The sequence below is a fragment of the Hemicordylus capensis genome, chromosome 14 (assembly GCF_027244095.1).
Source record: "Hemicordylus capensis ecotype Gifberg chromosome 14, rHemCap1.1.pri, whole genome shotgun sequence".
In the NCBI taxonomy this organism is placed as follows: domain Eukaryota; kingdom Metazoa; phylum Chordata; class Lepidosauria; order Squamata; family Cordylidae; genus Hemicordylus; species Hemicordylus capensis.
Window position 1 is genome coordinate 14,319,315 of NC_069670.1, and position 21,771 is coordinate 14,341,085.

General features: G+C 57.1%; 2 protein-coding genes across 8 annotated transcripts in view; one reads left to right on the forward strand and one right to left on the reverse strand.

Moving 5' to 3' along the window:
* Nucleotides 1–133: 133 nt before the first annotated feature.
* MSTO1 (misato mitochondrial distribution and morphology regulator 1) lies at nt 134–9,877 on the forward strand. 6 transcript variants are annotated; one of them, XM_053277248.1, is made up of 15 exons: nt 315–430; nt 1,293–1,388; nt 1,845–1,980; nt 2,071–2,140; nt 3,822–3,897; nt 4,413–4,458; nt 4,584–4,728; nt 4,834–4,993; nt 6,219–6,350; nt 7,010–7,162; nt 7,283–7,414; nt 7,841–8,025; nt 8,587–8,691; nt 8,786–8,901; nt 9,564–9,877. In XM_053277248.1, the coding sequence occupies exons 2-15, from the start codon at nt 1,383–1,385 to the stop codon at nt 9,794–9,796; spliced, it is 1,695 nt and encodes a 564-aa protein (XP_053133223.1). In that variant the 5' UTR covers nt 315–430; nt 1,293–1,382; the 3' UTR covers nt 9,797–9,877. The 6 variants fall into 6 exon arrangements, with proteins under 6 accessions (XP_053133221.1, XP_053133222.1, XP_053133223.1 ...); XM_053277251.1 differs by lacking the exons at nt 315–430; nt 1,293–1,388 and adding exons at nt 455–633; nt 925–956; XM_053277246.1 differs by lacking the exon at nt 1,293–1,388 and having other exon boundaries at nt 134–430.
* A 118-nt stretch (nt 9,878–9,995) lies between these two features.
* The window catches only part of GON4L (gon-4 like), a 31,705-nt gene continuing 19,929 nt past the window's right edge, over nt 9,996–21,771 (reverse strand). For both annotated transcript variants that reach the window (XM_053277244.1, XM_053277245.1), the window contains 12 exons: nt 19,671–21,305; nt 19,269–19,533; nt 18,852–19,033; nt 18,281–18,478; nt 17,932–18,075; nt 17,458–17,601; nt 17,131–17,250; nt 15,769–15,891; nt 14,719–14,908; nt 13,049–13,826; nt 12,497–12,599; nt 9,996–10,505 (listed from right to left, as the gene is read on the reverse strand). In XM_053277244.1, the coding sequence (XP_053133219.1) occupies nt 10,347–10,505; nt 12,497–12,599; nt 13,049–13,826; nt 14,719–14,908; nt 15,769–15,891; nt 17,131–17,250; nt 17,458–17,601; nt 17,932–18,075; nt 18,281–18,478; nt 18,852–19,033; nt 19,269–19,533; nt 19,671–21,305 (4,041 nt within the window). In that variant the 3' untranslated portion in view covers nt 9,996–10,346. The remainder of the gene's footprint in view (nt 10,506–12,496; nt 12,600–13,048; nt 13,827–14,718; nt 14,909–15,768; nt 15,892–17,130; nt 17,251–17,457; nt 17,602–17,931; nt 18,076–18,280; nt 18,479–18,851; nt 19,034–19,268; nt 19,534–19,670; nt 21,306–21,771) is intronic.

Sequence of the window (21,771 nt, forward strand, 5' to 3'; positions counted from 1 at the left end):
ACATGGCAGCCAGGAAACCAACGAGGGAACCGGAAGTGGCCCAGAGAGGCGTCGCTAGTCTCTTAACGTAGCTCCGCCCACTATTGCTAATCCAGCCAATGAGGGAGGAGAGAGGTGAGGGGAGACGCGCGCTCGCAAGAAGACGAGGCGCCACTCGACCCTGTGCTGCCTGCGATTGGTCGCCCCCGAGCCAATAGGGACGCGCGCTGTGCATTCCTTCCTCACACACCCGTCGCTGCCTGTCACTGTTCTATTCCTTCTCCAGGCTCCGTTCCGCGCGTGCGCACTCTCTCTTCTCCCCTCCCCCGGTCCCCCTTCAACGGCCGCCTAACGTGCTTCTCGCTCGGGGATGGCGGGGATCCGCGAAGTGGTGACGCTCCAATTGGGCCACTATGCGGGAAGCGTGGGCGCCCACTGGTGGGGCCTCCAGGTAAGCGGGTGATTGGACGGGAAGGGGCTTGTTCGCAGGAGGGGGCGTGGCTTGCAAAGGGGCGGGGCGAACAGCAGCAATGTCAAACACCGCGCATTCTATTTCTTACGTCAGGGGTGGACTACAACTCCTATCACCCCTCAGCTCAACCACTGTGGCTGGGGCTAAGGGGAGTTGTAATGCAATACCATAGAGGGAGCCAGGTCTGAGGACCCGCTTTATATCTTAACTCTTAATAACATAATGCAGTGGCTGGCGATCTTGGGACCCAGGGGGTGATGGACTACAACTCCCATCATCCCCAACTGGAATCACCTTGGGGCAGGGTTATCCAACACCCTCTAGGGACCCAAGCTCTGATGGCATTGTATACTTGATTATGTTAATACAAGACTGTACACATAGAGCATGTAATTATCTGATACTACGATATAGTACACTAGTATAGGCACCCTATTTATTTATTATATTTGTATCCCGTTTTTCCTCCGAAGGAGCACAACAACCCTCACAACAACCCTTCGAGGTAGGTTAGGCTGAGAGATACAGGTCTAGCCCAGAGTCACCCAGTGAATTTCATGGCTGAATGGAGATTCAAACTTGGGTTTTCCCAATCCTTGTCCAACACTCTAATCACTACGCGATGCTGGTTCTCTATATAATTATATTACTATAACACAGGGCTTGACAAATCCCATCTGCCAGGGTGCCATGGCACTGAGAAATCTAAAAGTAGCGCCTGCCCTAGACTAAGATATTCAGAGAGGCAGAGTTACTTAATCGCATCTTTCTGTTCTAAGTATGTAACTTGCAAAGGGAATCAAGAGAAGCCCATTTACTTTCCCCACATCCCCATCACTAGGTCCAGTAATTTTGTCACACAATCAATGTCTGGCTCCTGAATCCAAAGAAAAATGGCCAAGAACTGCTAGGATGCTATGTGACGCTACACATGAATGTAATTATATAATAATGATCATCCACCTTACTTCATAATTTGGGTGGGTTTTCAACAGCCCGTGGGTGGAATCCAGAGAGGGACGTGGGAGGGGCGGGTGGCACCTGGTGGGTTGTGATCAAGGCATGGTCTCTGTCAAAACCACCCTGAGCCATTTTTGGAAGGGCGGTATAGAAATAGAATAATTAATAATACATTAATAATAATAACATCCTTTAATTCTGCCTCCCTGCTTCAAAAAAGCAAGTCTGCAAAAGACATTATACCAAACAGAGGCAGGAAGGCCAAATCAGTAGGTATAGTCCCTGAAAACTGGTAACTCAAAACTGGCAGCCAGTTTTGGAAGGGCGGTATAGAAATCAAACCAACAATAAATAAATAAATACTGTTGTCGGAGCTCCAGTTGCCAGGAACTACCCATTCTCCTCTCCTCCACCCCGCCCCGCTCCTTCCCAGGAAGCGTCCTTCTGCTTTGACCCTGTGGCTGAGAAATCAGAGGAGGAGATTCGGCATGACGTCCTCTTCCGAGCAGGGAGAACGCTCCAGGGACAAGAGACCTACACACCACGGCTCATCCTCATGGACCTCAAAGGCAAGCTTGCAGGACCACCGAGACGGGCCGCACACCCAGACATACGCCCTGGGGCTGCCCTCCTGATGGTTCTGTTTTGCTTTTCTGCAGGAAGCCTGGGCTCTTTGAAAAAGGAGGGAGACCTGTACCCGGATCAGAGAACCAACCCCTCGGTGGCATGGTGAGCTTCTCTCTTATATCACTGCTTTCGACATCCTAGGAGCACATATCTGGCATTCTTAAGGGATGTGGGGAGAGCTATCCAGCAGAGATATGACTGAGCATAAAATACCATCAGCGGTACTAATTGCAATTTGGAAAGAAAAGAAGTGTCCCTAACCCTCTTTCTGCAGACAGAATGGGAAACAAGGAAGCACATCACCACTCACTCTAAAACAGCAGAATTAATCCAGAATGCAGAATTCCCCACCTCCTACTTTTGCAGCCAGTTTTAAAACAGCAGAATCAATTCCTACACACACCCCAGAAAAAGCACAGCTAGTATCTGAAAGCAGTTTTTCTACCAGCAGCATTAATCCAGGAGTCAGTCTCTCCCCCACAACCGCTGAACCACAATAAATACAAAAGCCACTTTACAAGCAAAGCATTAATACCAAAGTCTCTCTTCCTTCACCCACTAGAAACCCCAGGAAAAATACTTCTTAAACTGGACAGGCAGTTTGCAACCATTGTTCTAGGATTATGATGATTTTCATTTTACTCCTTCCCCCCTCCCTGGTGGGGCAAGGGACTCACCTTCCTGAAGGCTAAGACAAGAAGAACTGAATCCAAGCTTAGGCTGAGGCTGATTGAGGGGCCCCAAGCAGGCCTTCCTCATTAGCAAGGGAATAAACAGGAGATGAGCAGGCTGGGCTGGAAGGTGGGTCCCGAGTCTGAAAAAGGTTTGGGATCACTGGCAGGTCTCCTCAGAAGCAAGCCCCACTTGGCTCAGTGTAACTTGTTTCTGTGTAAATCCACATTGGCCATTCACAGCATTTCTTGTGACAGATTTGCTTCCCGTAAACTTCCATTTGGTAAATTGATGGAGTGTTTTCCTGGAGCGGCTCTGAATACCAGCAAGTCTCTTTCCCCGGATACCTCCTCACAAGAAGCCCCCACTCGCAGACATTTTCCTTCCCTTGCCAATTCACCCAGCTGTGAGAAAAAAGTGCCATCCTGTGATCATGGCTGACACTGCTATTATCTCACATCTAAAGGGAGGGCTGAGAGAGAGACAGACTCACTCACTCTCTCTTCTCGCTGGGCTTTGGTAAAGCTTCTGTATGCCAATTCTGGTGAGATTTTCACCTGTTGGGCTTCTGCCTGACAACATTTCGGGGAGTTGCTGTCTGACCACATTGCAGTGAAAGCATCAGACAAGGCTGTGTTCTTACCCCACTTTTTAAGAATGTATTTGCAAATGGTACAATTTCTGAATGCGGGGGGTCATTTTCTCTGAGTAAACTCTTGGGAAATAAGATGGCCCTTCCTACTTTCCGCTGATGATACGATTCTTACGTCACACACCTAGATTGGATCATGCAGGCATTTATAAGCGAAGGGCTGATATAGTCATGAGAAGTTGTTAACGATTAATTACAATGAACTTTCAAAAAACCCAGGGCCAGCAGGGGGAAAGCGGAGGGAGGGATAAGTACACCCTCCCCCAACCTTAAAAACAACCTCCCCCACCGCCTTCGAACCAGCAGAACCGTCGGTCATTCGAACTGGTTCGGAGGCCCATAAAGAGCTTCCGAACCGGTTCCGTGCACATCCCGACTGGGCGGAGTGAGCAGAGCAGAGAGGGCGCCTGAGCGGTCTATGTGCATATGGCCAAGTGCTAAAACGCTTCCGCTTTCCAGGAAGGGGAGCCTGACAACGCACGAAGAGCAACCGTCCCCTGCCAACCCCTTCCTGCAGGGCCTCGACAGGCCAGAGGTAAGAGCCCCAGCTGGGCCTGGCTCGCTTTCCACCCCGGTACCCAAGTTGTGAAGGGTGGGACCCATTTGCTCCCTCCCTTGTTGCTGCCTTCATCTTCTGGCTCTGTTTGGATGCCCAGGCGGCCCACTTTGGGCTTCTTTGTTGTTCATTCAACAGGACAGTCAGCCTTAGGAACATAGGGAGCTGCCATATACTGAGTCAGACCCTTGGTCTATCTAGCTCAGTATTGTCTTCACAGACTGGCAGCGGCTTCTCCAAGGTTACAGGCAGGAATCTCTCTCAGCCCGATCTTGGAGATGCTGCCAGGGAGGGAACTTGGAACCTTCTGCTCTTCCCAGAGCGGCTCCATCATCCCCTGAGGGGAATCTCTTACAGCCTTCCCTGTAACAGGGATGCCAAAGGCCACTGCAGCCGTGGATGCTGGAAGTTGTAGTCAACACCACCCTGTGGGAATCCCTCTTACAGGGAACACTGCGGCCCTGGCTCAACCTCTCTCTCTCCTTCTCTTTCAGGGCAACAGACCTTCCACTGCCAACACTTCCCGGACCCGCCCTGGTGGTAAAGAAGTGTGTCTGCTTGGGCCCAGGGGGCTTCCTGGGGGGGGGGTTAGAATGGGGAGGCTAGAATAGGGATGTTTAAGGACCTGTTCCTGTGCATCTGGCTTATGGCTGTGCTATTTTCAGACAGGCCTCCAGCTCCCGAGAGGCCGGACGGCGGCGCTCAGAAGACCCCCCGCCTGGAAGCCACGATGGACGCTTGGTCCGACTACCTCCGGACACACTTGCACCCTCGTAGCGTCTTGACCATCCACCAGTACAATCACGAAGGGTAAGGCTGGTGTCTCTGTTTGCTCTGGAAAGCTGGGGAGAGGGGTGGGAGACCCTTTTAAGCCCTGAGCCCCATTTAGACAATCCACTGGCCTTTCCCTCATAGCCCTGGAGACACCTTTGGCACGACCCCGCCTCTCTCTCCTAGGGAATCCGGCCGGCTGGAGGCCTTTGGCCAAGGGGAGAAGCTCTTGCAGGACGACTCCTACCTGGAGGAGCTCGAGGACCGGCTGCACTTCTACGTGGAAGAGTGCGACTACCTGCAGGTGGGCCTGGCTGCCGTCACCTGTCCTGCCAAGCCAGGGCCTGGGGGAAAGGGGGGCCATACCGGGTGGGTTCTGGGCAGGTTGTGTTGTAAAGCAGACCCTAATGGGAGGAGGGGGCCCCAGGTAGATCTCACTCTGCTGCTAGATCTCTGGAAGACTGGTGGCGGATCGGCAAGGATCCCTCAACTGGACGCAGCTGGGGAGAAGAGCTGGGCTGGTGGTAGCAGGCACGACTTGTCTCCTTAACTAATCAGGGTCTGCTCTGGTTGCATATGAAAGGGAGACTAGAAGTGTGAGCACTGGAAGAGATTCCCACCTCAGAGGATGGGGCCGCTCTGGGAAGAGCAGAAGGTCCCAAGTTCCCTCCCCGGCAGCATCTCCAAGATAGGGCGGAGAGAGATTCCTGCCTGCAACCTTGGAGAAGCCGCTGCCAGTCTGTGAAGACAATCCTGAGTGAGATGGACCAAGGGTCTGACTCAGGATATGGCAGCTTCCTATGAGAGTCTCAGGTAGATGAGTCCTCCTGACACCCAGTGAGAGGGTGGGTCTGCAGCTCCTCCTCCCCATTCCTGGGGCTGAAGACCCTTGCTAAAGAGGCACCTTTTCAAACTGGCCGTTTTCTTCTATCGAGCAGGAGGAGAGCAACCAGCCGTATCCATCCCCAGCACAGCATCCCTCCAGTGGCTGTGGCTGGTGTCCATCTTACGTTTCTTTTTAAAATCCTGCATGTTCTGGAAGAGGGAGCCATTTTATTTTGTTTGTTTGTTTGTTTATATCCATGTAAACCGCTTTGAGGATGTCGTAGATTAAAGCCTTTGTCTCAGAGCAAGCTCACGTGAGGCCAAGAAACGATTCAAGATTATTGGTAGGTTCAACAGAGCTTGAACCTTCCTGATCTTGGGGTGGAATTCCAGGGAAAACTCTTTATTTTGCAGTGGGATACGTGCAAATATATTCCACGTACAAGCCCACACGTAGCTGCAGAATGTCTGGGGAGGAGTTTGCACCAGAGAAAATCCCCCTTCACCCCCTGAGTTACAAACCAAATCAGAGAGGCCTGTAAAAAGAATAGTTAAAAAAAAGAAAAGAAAAATCACCCCGCTTTATTCTGTTTCTAGAGACTGCTCCCGTCTGAGGCTCCACGTTGTGTGGTGATGCTCTCGCGTCCAGATGATGGGAGATCGGCGTTTGTCACACCCTGCCTGTTTTCTCTCCCTTGGCCCAGGGTTTCCAGGTGCTCTGTGACCTGCACAATGGATTTTCGGGCGTCGGGGCAAAGGTCACCGAGCTGCTCCATGACGAGTACGCTGGGAAGGGCATCCTGAGCTGGGGCCTGACTCCGGTTCTTAGCAGGGCGGTAAGTCTGAACTGGGCCCCTCCGCTCCCGTCTCTTCCTCGCGGGGACAGCGAGATGGCGCAGGCGGCCGGTGTTGTAGGAAGGATGACATACCAGGCCAGGCCAGGTCGCCCCTTCGCCTCGGATGAGCCTCTTTCCACGAGCCGAATGCACAGGGTTCTTGTGAGGGGACCCCTATGGGGCAGCCCCACAGAGGAAGGGTGGGCTACAGCTGGAATGAGCCCGAAGAGAGCCATCGGGAGCCTCACGCACACTGCCAACTGAGCTCACGGAGGGAGAGAATTCATGCCAGCATTGATTTATATCGAACGCACAGGCCCCCTTTTGACCAACTCTGCTCTCTCCCCCGGGATTCTCTGCCGTCTCTCTAACCCTTTCCACTAGCCCAGGCAGTGTCTCGGATGACCCAGAGCTGCCTTAATCCTTCCCCCGAGATGGCTGCTTTCGAGCCAGATCTCCAGTCACCTACACGGCTCACGGGGTTCTGTGGTACCATTTGGCTGCCTGCTCCTTGCCGCTTCCCCTCTCGCAGCCGCCCCGCCGTTCAGACTCCCCCCAAATGCAAAAAGTGAGGGGCCAGCAAAGGTGACCCCCACCCAGCCCTTGAGACACCCATCAGCCCCGTGGCTTCTGACCGGCGGCGTCCTCCCGCTTCACAGGATCCCCAGAGGAATCTCTACCGGCTCCTGAACACCGTCCTGGGCGTGGTGCACCTTTCCAGCCACAGCTCGCTCTTCTGCCCCTTGTCGCTGAACGGGAGCCTGGGCCTCCGGCCGGCGGGCCCCGTGGCCTTCCCGCACCTCCGCTACGATGTGAGTATGCCCAGAGGGAGGAGGGCCTTTGGGCGCACAGAACGGGAAGGATCCCCGTTGCTCTTTGGGAAGCAACACCCCGTCCGACAAGCAGGCCGCGGCTTTCTCCCCCCTCTGCAGGCCTCCCTGGAGTACCACACGAGCGCCATCCTCGCCCCCGTGCTGGACACGGTCACTGCCCCGTACCGGCTCCAGACCTCGCCGCTCTCCATGGTGCAGCTCGCGGACGGCGTGAACTTCTCAGGGCGAAAGGTACCCTAGTGAAAGAGAGGAAGGTTGACAGTCCTCCTGATCAGGGTATCCCGCCGGTGGCCCCTCGAGCCGCGATTCCCAGATGATGTTGGGAATCCAAAGGCTGCAGCAGCAGGGGCTGATGGGCGTCGTAGTCCGCACCAGCGTGGAATCCCTGTTACGGGGAAGAGAGAGTGCAGCTCTGACTCCACCGCGTTTTGGCAACTGGGAAGGAATTTTATGGGCTTATTTTCAAGTTAGTTCCCCCGTCTGTTCCATGGAAGAGCGGTCAAAGCAACGTCGTTTGGTAAAAAAATACAATTTTCTCCCCGTGTGGATGGCTGGTTTCGGGTTTGGCAGCCATGAGCCTGGCGTGCCTGGGGGAGGCCCCTCTCCCTTCTTGTCCTGTATCCAGAGGGGGCCTCTGCATCCTCTCCCCTGCTTCAGGTAGCCGCTACGGTGGCCGCTGTGCCCTTTCCGATGGCCGAGGGACAGTCCCTTCCTGATGCTCTGTGCAGCCACCAGTCCGCCGTGCCCTGGAGCCCCCTGTCTGGATGTGGCGGGCAAAGAGAGAGCCGCTGTTTTGCTCAGTCGGTGGTGCTCAGAGGGGTCAGCAAAGACCTCCAGGTCAGGTAAGAAGTGTGTGCGCCTGTATCGCAGCAGGGCCTGACGGACTCGGGCTTGTCCTCCAGGGACTAGGGGCCAGGTTTTCATCACTCCAGGAGGGAACTGAGGCTACATTCTTGCTCTTCCCCACCCCCCGCCCCCCGGTGACCCAAATTTGGGGCTGGATTTAGTGCCATGCGGATAACTACAGCCAGCCAAAACCTTTGTTGAACTCATTCCCGCTGCTCACTGAGCAAAGCAGCACCTTTTCCCAGTGGCGATTCTCTTGTATGGAGCAGGAAGAGAGCGACTGGCCCTCTCCAGCCCCAGCACAGCACCCCTACAGTGGCTGCTACTGCCATCTCCCTAACATTGCTTACGATTGCGAGTGCTTTGGGGACAGAGAGCCATTTGATTTCTATTTTTCTGCGCAAACCGCTTGGCGGACCTTTGGTTGAAAAGCAGCGTAGCAATACACACAGGAGCCGTGGCCCTTAGCAGCTCCTTGGATAAGGCTCAGGGCTGACCTCTGAGGACGTGGCAACCGTCGGGACTTGCCCTCGAGCCTGCCCCTCTGTCTCTTCCAGCAATCCGCCCCCAGGCAGCGAACCCAAGTCGATCCTCCACATGTGTGAGACGGGGCAGGAAGTGCTGGCCCGCTACCTGTACACGGTGTCCTCCCAAACCTTCAGGTGGGTGGAACTGAGCGAGGAAGTGGGTAGCGGGGCGAAGCGGCGGGGGGAGGCAGCGGCCAGAGCTGACGCGTGTTCTGTTTTCACTCCGCAGCACTTCGTACCTGCTCCGGGGGCCTTGCAAACTGCTGGCTCCTTATCCCCGGTTCTTCTCGCCTCAGCTGAACAAGCAAGGGCACCTCCTAGACAAGCCTCCAAGCGCCCCAGCGAGTAAGTAGCCAGAGCCTGGGCCGCCCTTGTCGGGGAAACGGGGGGCTACTCGGCTCGGGCCAATCTCCCTCACTGCAATCTCAGGGCAGCGCTAGATACGACGAGGAGAGGGCCAAGACAGCCGAATCGTACAAAAACCAGCCGCATTGTAGAAAACCCTTTGAAAAGACCTGGTCATTTCCCCAGATACCAGGCACTGTCTTACCTTATTGTCCACTCAGTTTCAAGTTCTTTTTATTCTCCCAGCCCTTTCAGCAAAGGCTCTTGCGACAGGGAGCCGTCCTTTCCTTTTTCTACGTATCGTAGTTGCCCGAATCGAAGCTGACTCTGCATTTAAGACAGACCCCTCTAAAAATGGAGGTTAAATACACTTACACCCGCACTTCCTCCAAAGGAACAGGACTCTGAATTTAAGATGACCACCCGAGTTCTAATATCAAAAAACTTGGCGGGAAAACTAGTCTTGGATTCAGGTTAATACAGTAAACCAGATTTAAGAATTTTTTCTTGGAAAGCAATACATAAATAGTTGGGGAGCTGCGGTTTGTTTGTTTGTTTGTCTGCGGTCATGGTGTGCCACTTTGCGTCGTTTTGTGAAAACAGAAAAGCGGCCTGGAAAAAATCAATCTTGTGCCCAGTCGTCTTCTCTTTCCCTCCTCCAGCTGTTGAAAGCATCCCCGTCCTTGCCGCCCTCCAGTCCTCCGCTGCCCTGCGCCAGACCCTCGATCATTTCTACACAGAGCTGCACCACATGGACGTCCGCCGGTGGGCAAGCTTCTTCTCCGCAGGGGTGGAAATGGAGGACTTCCAGGAGGCCTTGCACGAGCTGAGGACGCTATCCCACTGTTACAAACTGGGCTCTTCTGCAGAAGGATCCGAGGACGAGACAGACTGATTATTTTCCTGTAACAGAACTGCGATTGGCCTCGTTTAAAAACAAAAAAAGTAATTAAAAAAAATAAACTTGCTGATGCAACCGACAGAAGCCTCGCCTCGTGTGCTGGGCTGCTCAAGGCGGGGTGTGTGGTTTTCCAAGTCGGCCGGGTCCTCGGAAACACCCACCGGCTCTGCGTACGCAGGTAAGGAGGCGCTGCTTTCTCTTTGAGCACAAGAGAATGGCTTTATTTGTTTTCCAATACCACTGCACAATAAATATCCACCCAGAAGAGGCACGGGAGAGAGTGCACATATTTCCCCAGTCTTAAAATATTTACATCGGACGTCATCCAGAAGTCAGTACAATCCACATCCTTCCAGTATGTAGCAGATGATCACCCCTGCTCCCTTTCGGGAGCCTTCAGAGGCAGCTTCAGCGTGATGGGGGGCAGGGGGAACAGAGGACTCTGGAGCCAGTGACAGCAGAGGAGGAGATGCTGGCAACATCCTCCCTCGCCGCCCTGCACGGGGTGCCAAGCTCTTCAGGACCTCAGGGCTGCTTCTCCTACCTAACAACCTTGTTCCTCCCGCTCTTCCTCCGAGAGGCCTGGGTCTCTGTCCGACAGCTGGTCGGTGTTGCTGGTGCTTGTTCCGTCTTCCTCGTCCTCCGAGCTAACGTCGCAGGCCGTGTGGAACAAGGTCATCAGCTCTCTGAACCGGTGGGCGACCTGGAAGAAGAAGAAGAGCAGAACCCGCTGCTTTCAGAACGGAGAGGGAGGAAGGCCGTTTGCTCCGCAGAGTCCTGCCGGAGGCTGTACATCTTGTGGCTTCCAGTTCCCTAAAACACATGGGAATGGGTACAGAGGAACATAGGAAGCTGCCACATACTGAGTCAGACCACTGGTCCATCTAGCTCAGGATTGTCAACACAGACTGGCAGCGGCTTCTCCAAGGTTGTAGGCAGGAGTCTCTCTCAGCCCTGGCTTGGAGATGCTGCCAGGGAGGGAACTTGGAGCCTAGATGCTCTTCCCAGAGCGGCTTCATCCCCTGAGGGGAATCTCTTTCAGTGCTCACATATCAAGTCCCCCATTCATATGCAACCAGGGTGGACCCTGCTTAGCTAAGGGGCACAGTCATGCTTGCTACCACCAGGCCGGCTCTCCTCCCTAGGGTAGGATCTAGAGATTTCCATCCCACGAGGACAGATGTGCAACACGCCTGCCCCACCCGCCCAGTTCCCTTCTATGCTACATTCCCCCCCGACCCCTGAATTCAGCTAGGAGAGTTGGTTCTGTCTTTACCCCTTAACTCTCCTTGGAACCTGCAATGAACAGCCAGGGATAAACCACTAAACAGAAATAGGCACATGCATCCATGCTAGTTTTCACCAAGTACAGAGCTGAAAGGGAAAACGCCAATAAATGGGAAGTTTATCCATAAAATACAGCTCAGTGACTGATGACTATACAGTCATCCCTCTGGTTCCGTTCTGGCAAAACCTCGCCACTGGGGAGGCATTAAAGCAGGGCTACTCAACTTTGCCCCTCCTGCAGATTTTGGCCCACAACTCCTATAATCCCTGGCTATTGCCCACTGTGGCTGGGGATTATGGGAGTTGTAGTCCAAAAACAGATGGGGGCCTAAATTGAGCAGGCCTGCATTAAAGTCTATGGGAAACGGGGGGTTAGGGGAACCACAACTGCAAAAAGACCCCAAAATAAAGAGAAAAATACCCCCAAAATGCTATTTTAAAAAAATCACAAAAAATCCTGTAATATCGCCAAGAGTCACCAAGAAGAATGAGCAGATTGAACCTCTGGGATTTTTTAAATTTGGACCCCCAGATCACTCAAAGGCATTTTAAATTGGTAAGGGACAGCAAGAGGAATGAGCAGTTTGAACCTCTGAACCCCACCCCACCCCCAAATCACTAAAAAACCTCACCAGATACTCCGGTCACAGCTGGCAAGACCTGTCACAATTTCCTAATCACATATACTCAAAACCACGGTTGGTAAAAACGTGGCTGGCACGGGGTGATTGCACTGCTTTCCTCTGTCCAGTGTGGTTCACAACCCACACTAAGGACAAGCACTAAGAACAAAATCTCATTCTGTGACCATCCAGGCTTTTGGCCAAGGAACCGTCCCTCGCTCTTTTTAATTTTTAACTGCATCTGTTGTTTTTACTGAATTGTTTTTAACTTCTTGTTAACTGCCCTGAAGGACGGTATATTTTAAAATAGAAGTCAAGCAATTTAAAGCCTCTCCCATATATAGTCCGTAAGTGCAGGTTGTTCCAAACAATAAACTGCAATGAGTGACTGAACCCTTGTAAGAGTCAAGACTGTTATTTCCACGTCAGCCCGAGACCAGCCCTGCTCCTCCAATCTCAGTGTGGTGCAAGTGGTCAGAGTGTTGGACTAGGACCAGAGAGTCCCGAGTTCAAATCCCAATTCAGCCATGAAACCCACTTAACTCTCCGCCTAACCTACCTCACAGGGCTGCTGTGAGGATAAAAACTGAACCATGTACACCCCTCTGGGCTCCGTGAAGAAGAAGTGGGGTAGAAATGCAAGAATTAAAAAAAATACAAATAAAGAAATCCGCTTTCGAGTCTTAGCGAGGTGGTGTTTCCAAGCCGGCCCCCACCAGAAAGCGCAGAGATTGGGTTCGGCCTTCGCTGCCCACAGTGGGACAACCTTCCCCAACGGACTCACCTCCTCGGCGGTCTTGTTGTACAGCTGCTGGGAGATGGCGTTGAACGTGTCCGGCTGAGCTCCTCGCTCCTGGCAGGTGGTCAGGATGACCCGGTCGGCCTCCCTGGAAGAGCAAGGTGTCCGCTGTGGGAAGAGGCAACTGAGGCCTGTAACTTCTCCCCAGGCTCGATCAGCAGCGTTAGGCCGACGGAAGAGTGCCTGGGCATCCATTTTCTCCCCGTTTGCAGGAGGAAATCCCTTTCAGACGGGCAAACAGGCCGTCCATTTGCTCCCACTGGACAGGGCCGAATGCCAATTAGTCTGACAGGGCACCAAGGCGGCCTTCCCTCCCCGGCACGGCTTCGGAGCCTCTCGCCCCGCCCTTTTCCCCTCCTCTGGTTCCCTCTTCAGTGGGGCGCAGATCCGGTGGGGGGGCCCAAGAGACTCCAGGACAAAACCGCTTCCCCTGACCATCCCAGGAGCCCCGCTGGCCCTTGAGCAGGGGAGCAAGACGTGGCTACTCTGCCCCGGGGGGGGAGAAATCGGCCGGGGGTCGCACGCAACGGCGCCTACCTGGTCCACAGGACGACCTTCTCCCCGGTGGAGCTGACCTTGATGTTCTTGGCACACACGGTGGCTTCCGTCACACGGGGCAGCGTCTCTTCCCGCGCGCCGCCCTCCGCTTGCCGCCGCGGTTCCTGCAAACCCTCGCTCGCGCCGGCGGCCTTCCCTCGGCCGCCGCCGGCCGGGGCTTGCGGGCTACGAGCCCCTGAGGCCTCCTCCGCCTGAGTCGCAGAGTTTCTTCCCGCGCGGTCTTGGGAGGGCGAGCCCCCCAGGTCCCTTCCTTTGCCGCCGGCATCCCCCTCGGCCTCTCTGTCTCCACTCCTTGACACCCTGAGACACGGGCGAGGCGGAGCAGCAAGTTTGTCCGAGAGGCTGGCCTGCGGAGGAAGCGCTTGGGGCAGAGCCCGAGCCGGAGAAGGGCCGGCGTCGGGAGAGCCCAGCCGCCACGCCGTCCCTGCAGCCGCCTCAGACCCCAAAGCGTCTCTGCCCAGGCCGGGGGGAGCCTCCGCGCTCCTCGGGCCGCGTCCCGCCTCGCCATCCCCTCCTGCGGCGCACGAGCCGCTTTTGTGCTGATGCAGCCTGGGCGGGGCGGCCCTTGGCGGCTGGACGGGGGAAGAGGCCGTGGGAGGCGGGGAGGAGAGCGGCTGGGGGGCATCCCCTGCCGGTGTCTTCTTGGGGCAGTGGGGCCCCTGCGGAGCGCACGGTTCGGCAGGCCTGCTGGCTGGAGGAGCAGCCCCCTCCAAGGGGCCTTCTTTGCTCGCGGGCGACTTTCCTTCCACACGAGAACCTGGGAAAGGGGAGGCAACGACAGAGCGGCGGCCGGTTCACATGTGCTCGGCACGGGAATCAAGTCCAGAGCCAAGGGGCGGTGCTTTTCCTGCTGACCCCGCTCTTCCCTGTGTGCAGGAACCCCAGCAAGCAAGCTCCTCCAATGACTAGAACAGGGCTGCTCAGCTTTGGCCCTCCTGCAGATGTTGGCCTACAACTCCCATAATCCCTGGCTATTTATTGGCCACTGTGGCTGGGGATTGTGGGAGTTGTAGTCCAAAAACAACTGGGGGGGGCCTAAGTTGAGCAGGCCTGGACTAGAGTATGCCTTAGAAAGGGAGGGGGACCTTTTTGACATGCAGGGGCCCCCGTGGAAGCCGGGTCGAGGCCCTTCCCCGCTCTGCACCCTTCACCCCGGCCTCCCTCTGGCCAAGAACCAAGTTCTTTCTTTTTCCTTTTTTTAAGAGGAGGAAAAATGCAAGTCGCACTCAGGATTCTGTGGTGGCTCCTTGAGTCAGCACTGCGTGCTCTGGGTGCGCGGGAGTTCTCCGACTATGAACGTTGAGACGCCACATTTCAACAGAAGCTCTCAGAGCGGTTTACTCACAGGAACGCAAGTCATCAGCAAGATGGCTGCCGGCCCCCCAAAGGCTCCGAGTCTCCGAGTTCCGTGCACGGGGACCCTTTGTTTTCTAGAATGTCTACCCTGCTCAGATCTAGCGGGGATCCTTGCTTTGTATTGTCCCCACCCAGGGCAATCCGGATGGTCCTTGTATCCCTTAACACCGCCCCCCCCTCCAAATCAAGGCACAAAAAGAAACGGCCAAAAGCCAGGGGAGCAGACGGAGAAGGGGTCTGCCTGGCAATCGGGTGACCAGGCCCCCTGCCACCCTGCACGACCCTCCACGCACCTCCTGCTCTCCCGTCAGCCTTCCTGGCTGCTGCCCTCATTCTGCCTGGGGGCGCGTCCCCGTCTTCTCTGGGCTCGGCCCCCTCCTCCGCAGACTCCTTCCCTTCCGGGCGGGGGCTCTGTTCTTGCGGCGCCAGGCTGTCGCTGAGCTCCTGGGGGTCCTTATTCCGGTACGAGCGGCCGTCTCCTGCCTGCAAGCCAAGAAGGGGTTCAGAAGCCCCTCGCAGCCCTTGGGGTCTGGGTGCTCCCCTTCCCCAACGCCACACTCTAGGATCCTGAAGTTTCACCCTGCATCGTCCAAACGGCAGGGATGCAAAGGCTTCAGATTTCTAGCCCAGTTTCTGAGCACAACCGGGTTTTTCCAAGGGAGGACTTGCAGCAAGAATGGTGAACTATTGCAATTTGCTTCAATGGGAGCCGGAGATCATCGGCTCCGACTGAAGGCAGAAGGGAAACACTCTAGAATTCTTTTGCCTGTGCTGATAGCTTCCTTGGTAGGCAAAAAAGCATCAATTCACCGGAACGTAGGCAGCTGCTTTCTACTGGAGCCAGACCCTTCGTCCCTCTCGCTCAGGACTGTCTACCAAGACTGGCAGCAACTTCTCCCAGGTTGCAGGCCAGAGGCTCTCTTGGAGATGCTGCCAGGGAGGGAACCTGGCCCCTCTTCCCAGAGAGGCCCTCTTTCTTGCAGGGCTCACGCAGATCATCTCCTGCTCCAATGCAACCCAGGGTGGGCCCTGCTTAGCCCAGGGGACATGCTTGCTACCACAAGACCGGCTCTCTCTAAGGCAGAGGCCGGCAACCTGGGCTCTCGGGCTGTTTATTTTATTTTATTTATTTAACACATTTTTATATACCGCCCAAAACTTACAGCTCTGGGCGGTTGACAACAAAATCAAAACAGTCGTTGAACTACAACTCCCATCATCCCCGGCCAAAATAAAGAGTGACTGAGGTTGATGGGCGTGGCGGGCCCCCCGCCACTGGAGAGCCCAGGGCTGCCCCCAGAACGGCACACACACCCCCTCGCCCCGTCGGGCTCCGCACTGACCTTGCCGCCGCCGCCGCTGCAGTGGTTGCAGCTCCTCCGCTTGCCCCTCTTCAGCCGGGGGTCGCCGCCCCCCTCGTGGCAGGCGCAGCAGCACTCCTTGGCCCCCTCGGCCCACTCCGCCTCCTGAAATGGCACGCAGAAGCAGCCATCAACGAGCCACGCGGGGGAGGGAGGGAGGGGGGTAGTTTCGGTTATACGTGGGTCTACCCCCCCCCCAACTAAACTGGTTTGCAGAGGTGCAGATTGTCCTGGTCATTCTGCCCCTTTAAACCTCCCCACACGCCAGCGGAGAAGCAAGGAGGGCGCCTCTTGAAACTTTAAACCTCCCTGCTCCCTGTATTCTATCTTTGGTAGAATACAGGAAGGGTTGACCATTGTCTCCTCCCACGCTGTATGAGAGGATGAGGCCTTTCAGCATCTTCCGATAGGAAGGTTTTTCCTTTCGACTTTATAGACATACTTTCATTACTTTGCTCTACGGGAGTTTTGTGATATGATGGCGATGGGTTGGCGTTCCCAATCTGTGATTTGGACTGTATGGACTTAACGATGTTTTTATTATAATTCTCTATTAAAATAAAACAAACATTTCAGAGCATCTTCCTAGATCGCTGCTGCCCACAGTCTAGGGAACATACCAGCGGGGATTCGAACTGGCAACCTCTGGGATCAAATCCTCCGATATTGTGGCAAAATGTTCCAGGAACGTGAGGGCTACTGAGAGGGCCTCCTGCGTCCACAGCTGAGCCACGTGGGGAAAGCGGGATACAACCTTTCCTAATATGAAGGCACCCAACTAGGTTGTGTGTGGCCAATTCCAGATACGCCTTGCTTTTAGCCTTTAATCCAGCTTCCACATTAAGCAGCAGTAACCATCTGGAGATCGGTCGGGATGCTTTTCTCTTTATTGAGCACGGGGAGAGCAACTGGCCCTCTCCATCCCCAGCACAACACCCCTCCAGTGGCTACTGCTGGTGTCGATCTTAGTTTTGATTGTGAGCCCTTTGGGGACAGGCAAGTCAATTTATTAAGTTGTTTATTTATATTTCTCTATGTAAACTGCTTTGGGAACTTTTGTTGAAAAGGGGTATATACTGTAAATATTGGTTGTTGTATCGTAAAAAGCAATGGAAAAGGCTTTTGCTTTATAGAGCTGTCCCACCAGCTTTAGGTGAGAAGTGTCGCTACACTACAAGTTCCCCTGTCATGTTCTCGCCATGCCTGGTAAATAGGGAGGGAATGACCACGCTTTCCCCAGCCTGGACTCGCAACCTTGAGGCCTAGAAACTTGACTGAGCAGTTCAGAGGCTCGGGTCCCCTGGAAGTCCAGTCCAGGGCTGAGTTCTGTGCCTCCCGCCTCACCTTGTCAGTGTTCTGCCCCCCGAGCTCCTTCCTCTTCTTGTTTTTCGAGGCAGCATGGATTTTGGGTGGGTCCTCCTCCTCTTCCACATCCGGCAGCGATACTTCTTCAAACCCATCAAACTGGGGAGAAACACAAGGAGCGGTTTAAAGAGCCCGGTGGCAGCCCTACAGAGGCCCTGTCGTCTGAGGGGATCCCTACCACTTCACACTGCCTCCGTCAGAACCTGGAGAGGCCTTTCCCCACCCTTAAGGTTCCCCGGCCAGGCAAAACGGGCCCCCACCCACCCAACCTGCCCAGGAGGATTGTGGGGTAGGGGAGACTTCCACCTCATACTCTTTCTCCTCCGTCCAGTTGACTTCCTCGAAGTCCCCCAAGCGGCTGGCCGAGGGCCGCAAGTGGTCAAAGAAGACCGAGAATTCGTCCTGTAGATGGTCGTGTCCTTTCAGCAGCTGCCACATCTGGGTCTTCAACTGGACGGGGATGCCCAAGGGAGAGAAAGAGGCCGGGCTATATTATTTTGCAGACGCATCTGCCTGTCCACTGCTGGAAACAGGATACTGGGGCTTCCGGCCTGAGCCAGCAGAGGGCTCTTCTTCCTTACCCCCGGCAGCCTGGCTCTGCTGCTGCCTTGTAGAGGGACCTCCGGAAAGGGGAAGGGTAGAGGGACCTCCGGAAAGGGGAAGGGTAGAGGGACCTCCGGAAAGGGGAAGGGTAGAGGGACCTCCGGAAAGGGGAAGGGTAGAGGGACCTCCGGAAAGGGGAAGGGTAGAGGCCCTCTGGCAACCAGGAGAGCATCTCACCTCGATGATCTCCTGGGGCAGACACTCTGCGCAGCTCTGCAGCACCTTGATGATCTTCTGGTGGTGGGAAGGGTTTTCGGAAAAGCAGATCTCCAGCTGCCGGAGAAACTTGCGGCTCTTCTCAAAGGCCTGCTGTTCCTCAAACTGCCCAGGAGGGAAGCAGAAGCGGATCGTCACCGCTCACAAGCCTGACATCGCTGTCCAATTGCTGCCTTCTAGCAGGGCCAAGGAGGGAAGCACCCCGCTGGGGGGAGCAGGGCTTTCTCCGGGGTGGCCCCTCGCCCGTGGAACATGCTCCCCGGAGAAACCCGTCTGGCACCCACCCTAGTGAACCCCACAAAGGACATACCAGCCCACATTCCAAGGCTTGCTCGGGCAAGAGGAAGGCCGCAAAGTCCGTGAGCAGCTGGGGCCACTCCCGCAGGAGGCCCCGCAGCTGGGCGTAAAGGTCCACGGCCATCTGCTTGCCGGCGTTGCTCTCAAACTCGTAGATGATGCGGAGGAACTCCTCGTACTTGCCCGGGATGTGCCTCAAGGCCTCACGCACCTGAGGGACGAGGAATAACCTGCCGTTAGCGGGTCAGACACCGAGTCAGACCCTTGGTCTCTCTAGCTCAGTATTGTCTTCACAGACTGGCAGCGGCTTCTCCAAGGAGGCAGGTAGGAATCTCTCTCGGCCCTCTCTTGGAGATGCTGCCAGGGGGGGAACTTGGATCTTAGATGCTCTTCCTAGAGCGGCTCCATTATCCCCTGAGGGGAATCTCTTCCAGTGCTCACACTTCTAGTCTCCCATTCAGATGCAACCAGGGCAGACCCTGCTTAGCTAAGGGGACCAGTCCTGCTTGCTCCCACAATTCTGCTCCTCTTCCAGGACACTTGAGAGGCCCACGGATGGGCTGAGGGGAGGGGGGCCTCCTTACCCGGCTCAGATAAGCCTGTGCAAAGGCCAGGTCCTTCTGCTCCCGCAGGGGGTCCCTCTCCAGGATGTCTTCAGCATAGAGAAGCATCAGCTTGGAGGTGTCCTTGCTGGCGCGAGACCGGCCCCGCTTCGCTCGGGCTCGGTGGGAGCCCCGGCTTTTCCCGGGTGCCTTGGCGCTCTGCCCTGGAACGACAATCACCACAGTCTCCGAACACAGGAAGGGACGGGCCGCAGGTCAGTGGCTGAGCATTTGCTCGGCATGCAGAAGGTCCCGGGTTCAGTTCCCTGGCAAGGTCTCTGGTTCCGGCTGGGAAAGGCCGCGGCCAGTCTGGGTAGACAAGCCTGAACGAGAAGGAGCCAAGGTCTGACTCCGTAGAGGTCAGACCTGCACCCTCCGGCTGAGTCCCAACCCGCTCACCTGGCGGCGTCCTGCTGCTGGGCTTCACTTCCGGGGTGGCACAGGCCAGGGCCAGGGGCGAGGCGGGCCGGTCGGCCAGGTCTGCCACCTCGCCGGCCATGTCGTCCTCTTTCTGCAGGCTCTCCAGGTTCTCCCCTTCCTCCTCCTCCTCCTCTTCCTCCTCCTCCGGCTCTGAGTTCTCCTCCTGGGAGTTCTCCTCCTCCGAGTCGCCCTCCTGGCTCAGGCGCCTCTCCGACGCCAGCCACGTCAGCTTCTCCATCGTCTCCTGGAGGCCAGAAGACCCAGAGCACCTTTCAGCCCTCGGGCCTCCCTTCCCAGCCCCCCAGAGAGCCCCCTCCTTGCCCCACTCGCCCCCTGCTCCCCACGTGGGGCGTGCCTCTCCACTCGGGCCAAAAGCCTCACCTGCAGCTCCGGCACCGAGAGCACCGACTCCTCCGACGCCGAGGACATCTCCTCGTCCTCCTCGTCTTGGGTGAAGTCGTCAAACTCCTCCTCCTCCTCCTCCGGCCCTTCTTTCTCGCCAGCCCCCTCGGGGCCGGCCACGCTGGACAAATCCTCCGGCTTCGCCAAGGGGCTGCCGGACCCAGCCTCAGCGGCCGAGCCGGAGGAGTTCTTCGGGGGGCTGCCGCTTTTTTCTGTGCCGCCTGGGCCCTGCCCGGATCCCCCCTGCCCTCCTGCCTCGTTCCCACGGAGGCTCGGCCCGCCTCCGCCCCCCTTCAGCTCCGCCCGGCACTCCGGGGCGGCCTCCACGTCCAGCTCCTGCCCGAGATCCAACACCAGGTCTTCTTGGGCTGGGGGGCTCTCCGGGACCGGGGCAGCTTCCGGGGGGGCGTCGCTGGGTCTGCCCAATGCCACCGTCGCCATCGCTCCGAGCTCTGCCAACGGGGAGAAGGGAATCTCGGCCGGCCGCTCCAGGGCTCTCTCCTCTTCCATCTCCACATAAGCCTGCGCAGAGGCCTCCACTCGGACGCCGGGGTCCAGATCCGGCTGCTGGGGGCCATGTTCCTCCGCAGTGGGGCTGGCAGAACACGATGGGGGTCCCTGCAGCTCCGCGGGGGGTTCCGCCCCGGCAGGGCAGGTGGGCTCTCCTCCGCCCACGGCCAATCTGGAGGCGGCTGCGTTGGTCGCCTCGAGGTCTTTGGCGGCCGCAGGGGCGCCAGACGAGCTGGAGGCCAGCACCAAGGAGGGGAGGGGAGGCGTGGCCAGCGGCTGGCAGGGGAAGGGGGCAGGGTTCACCAGCAGAGTGGTGATGGGGATGGGCTGTGGGGCTCGGCCCCCCACGGCGGCCAGGGGTTGCAGCACGTTGCAGCCATTGGCGAGGCCCACCACCTTCACGGCACCCGCCGGGACGGTGAAGATGACGGGCGCCGGGTGCAGCAGGGGGGCGGCTTTCAGCAGCGGGGCGGCTTTGGGGCCCTTCTTCTTCTGGTAGCCTCTGGGGGCACCGGGCTTCCGGGTCTTGGCCAGGGGGAACGCCGAGAGGGTCATTCGGGGCTGGAAGGCGACCGGCACGGAGGAGACCAGGTTCTGGGGCAGGGCGGCGGCCAAGCAGGGCCTGGGGCCGGCGTGCGGCGCGGAGAGGACGCCCTGCAGCCCGAAGCCGCCGCCGCCGTGCCCCACGGCGGAGGGCAGGCTCAGGTGCTGCATGCGGGGCAACGGCTGCAGCAGCGGGGCGGGCTTGATCAGGCGGGGGACCCCTTTCCTGGGAGCGGGCCCTCCTTTCCGGGGCGGCACCTCCGGGGGGCACGGCTTGGCGGCCATCTTCAGGTAGTGGCTGGCACCCACGGACGGCAGGCCGAGGCCCGGGCGGGCCGGGAGGACCTTGCTGGCGGCGGGCCGCTGCCGCCTCCAGGCCTTCTGGCAGAAGCGGCTGGAGAGAGGCCGCAGGATCCACTGCAGGCCCTCGGGCATGCGCAGCGGGTACTTTTCGCCCCCCACCGCCGCAGCCGCCTCCGCGGGTCCTCCGTCTGCCTTGCCGAGGCTGGGAGCGGGCCGGGCCGTCTGCTCCAGGTGGGCTTGGATGAAGGGCAGGCTGGCCTGGAGAGAGGGGGAAACGGAAACACAGTCACCCACCAGCCAGAGTCAGGCCCAGCCAGGGGAGGAGAGCTGGCCCCCGTGCTAAGCAGGGTCTGCCCTGGTCTGCATTTGGAGGGGCGACGACAGGCAAGCGCGGCCCGCGGTACGAGAGCTGTTGCCAGCCAGAGCAGGCAGCGCTAGATGAGGCGGCCCCATGGTCTGACTCAGGAGCAGGGGGCTTCCTAGGCTCCAAGCAGGGTTTACACTGGAAGCATGAAGCCTCCCCCTGTATCGGAAGAGACACAGCTGAAGGGAACCAGGACTAGCGAGGGCCAAGGGTCAAATCCTCGCTCGGTGACCTCGGACCGGTCGCCCCGCTCTCAGCCGGGTCCCCGGCGCAGGGTGGTTGTGAGGATCCAACCGGGGGAGGAAGAGCCGTTTGGCGGCAGGGCCGAGCACACGACGCCGGGCGCCAACGGAACGGCTA

Bases quoted from the DNA above. Each gene is read 5' to 3' on its own strand.
- MSTO1 (XM_053277246.1), top strand. From the start codon at position 350: ATGGCGGGGATCCGCGAAGTGGTGACGCTCCAATTGGGCCACTATGCG. The intron at 7,415-7,840 runs GTACCCTAGTGA...CCCCTGCTTCAG, and splicing joins TGAACTTCTCAGGGCGAAAG to GTAGCCGCTACGGTGGCCGC. The intron at 8,902-9,563 runs GTAAGTAGCCAG...TCCCTCCTCCAG, and splicing joins GCCTCCAAGCGCCCCAGCGA to CTGTTGAAAGCATCCCCGTC.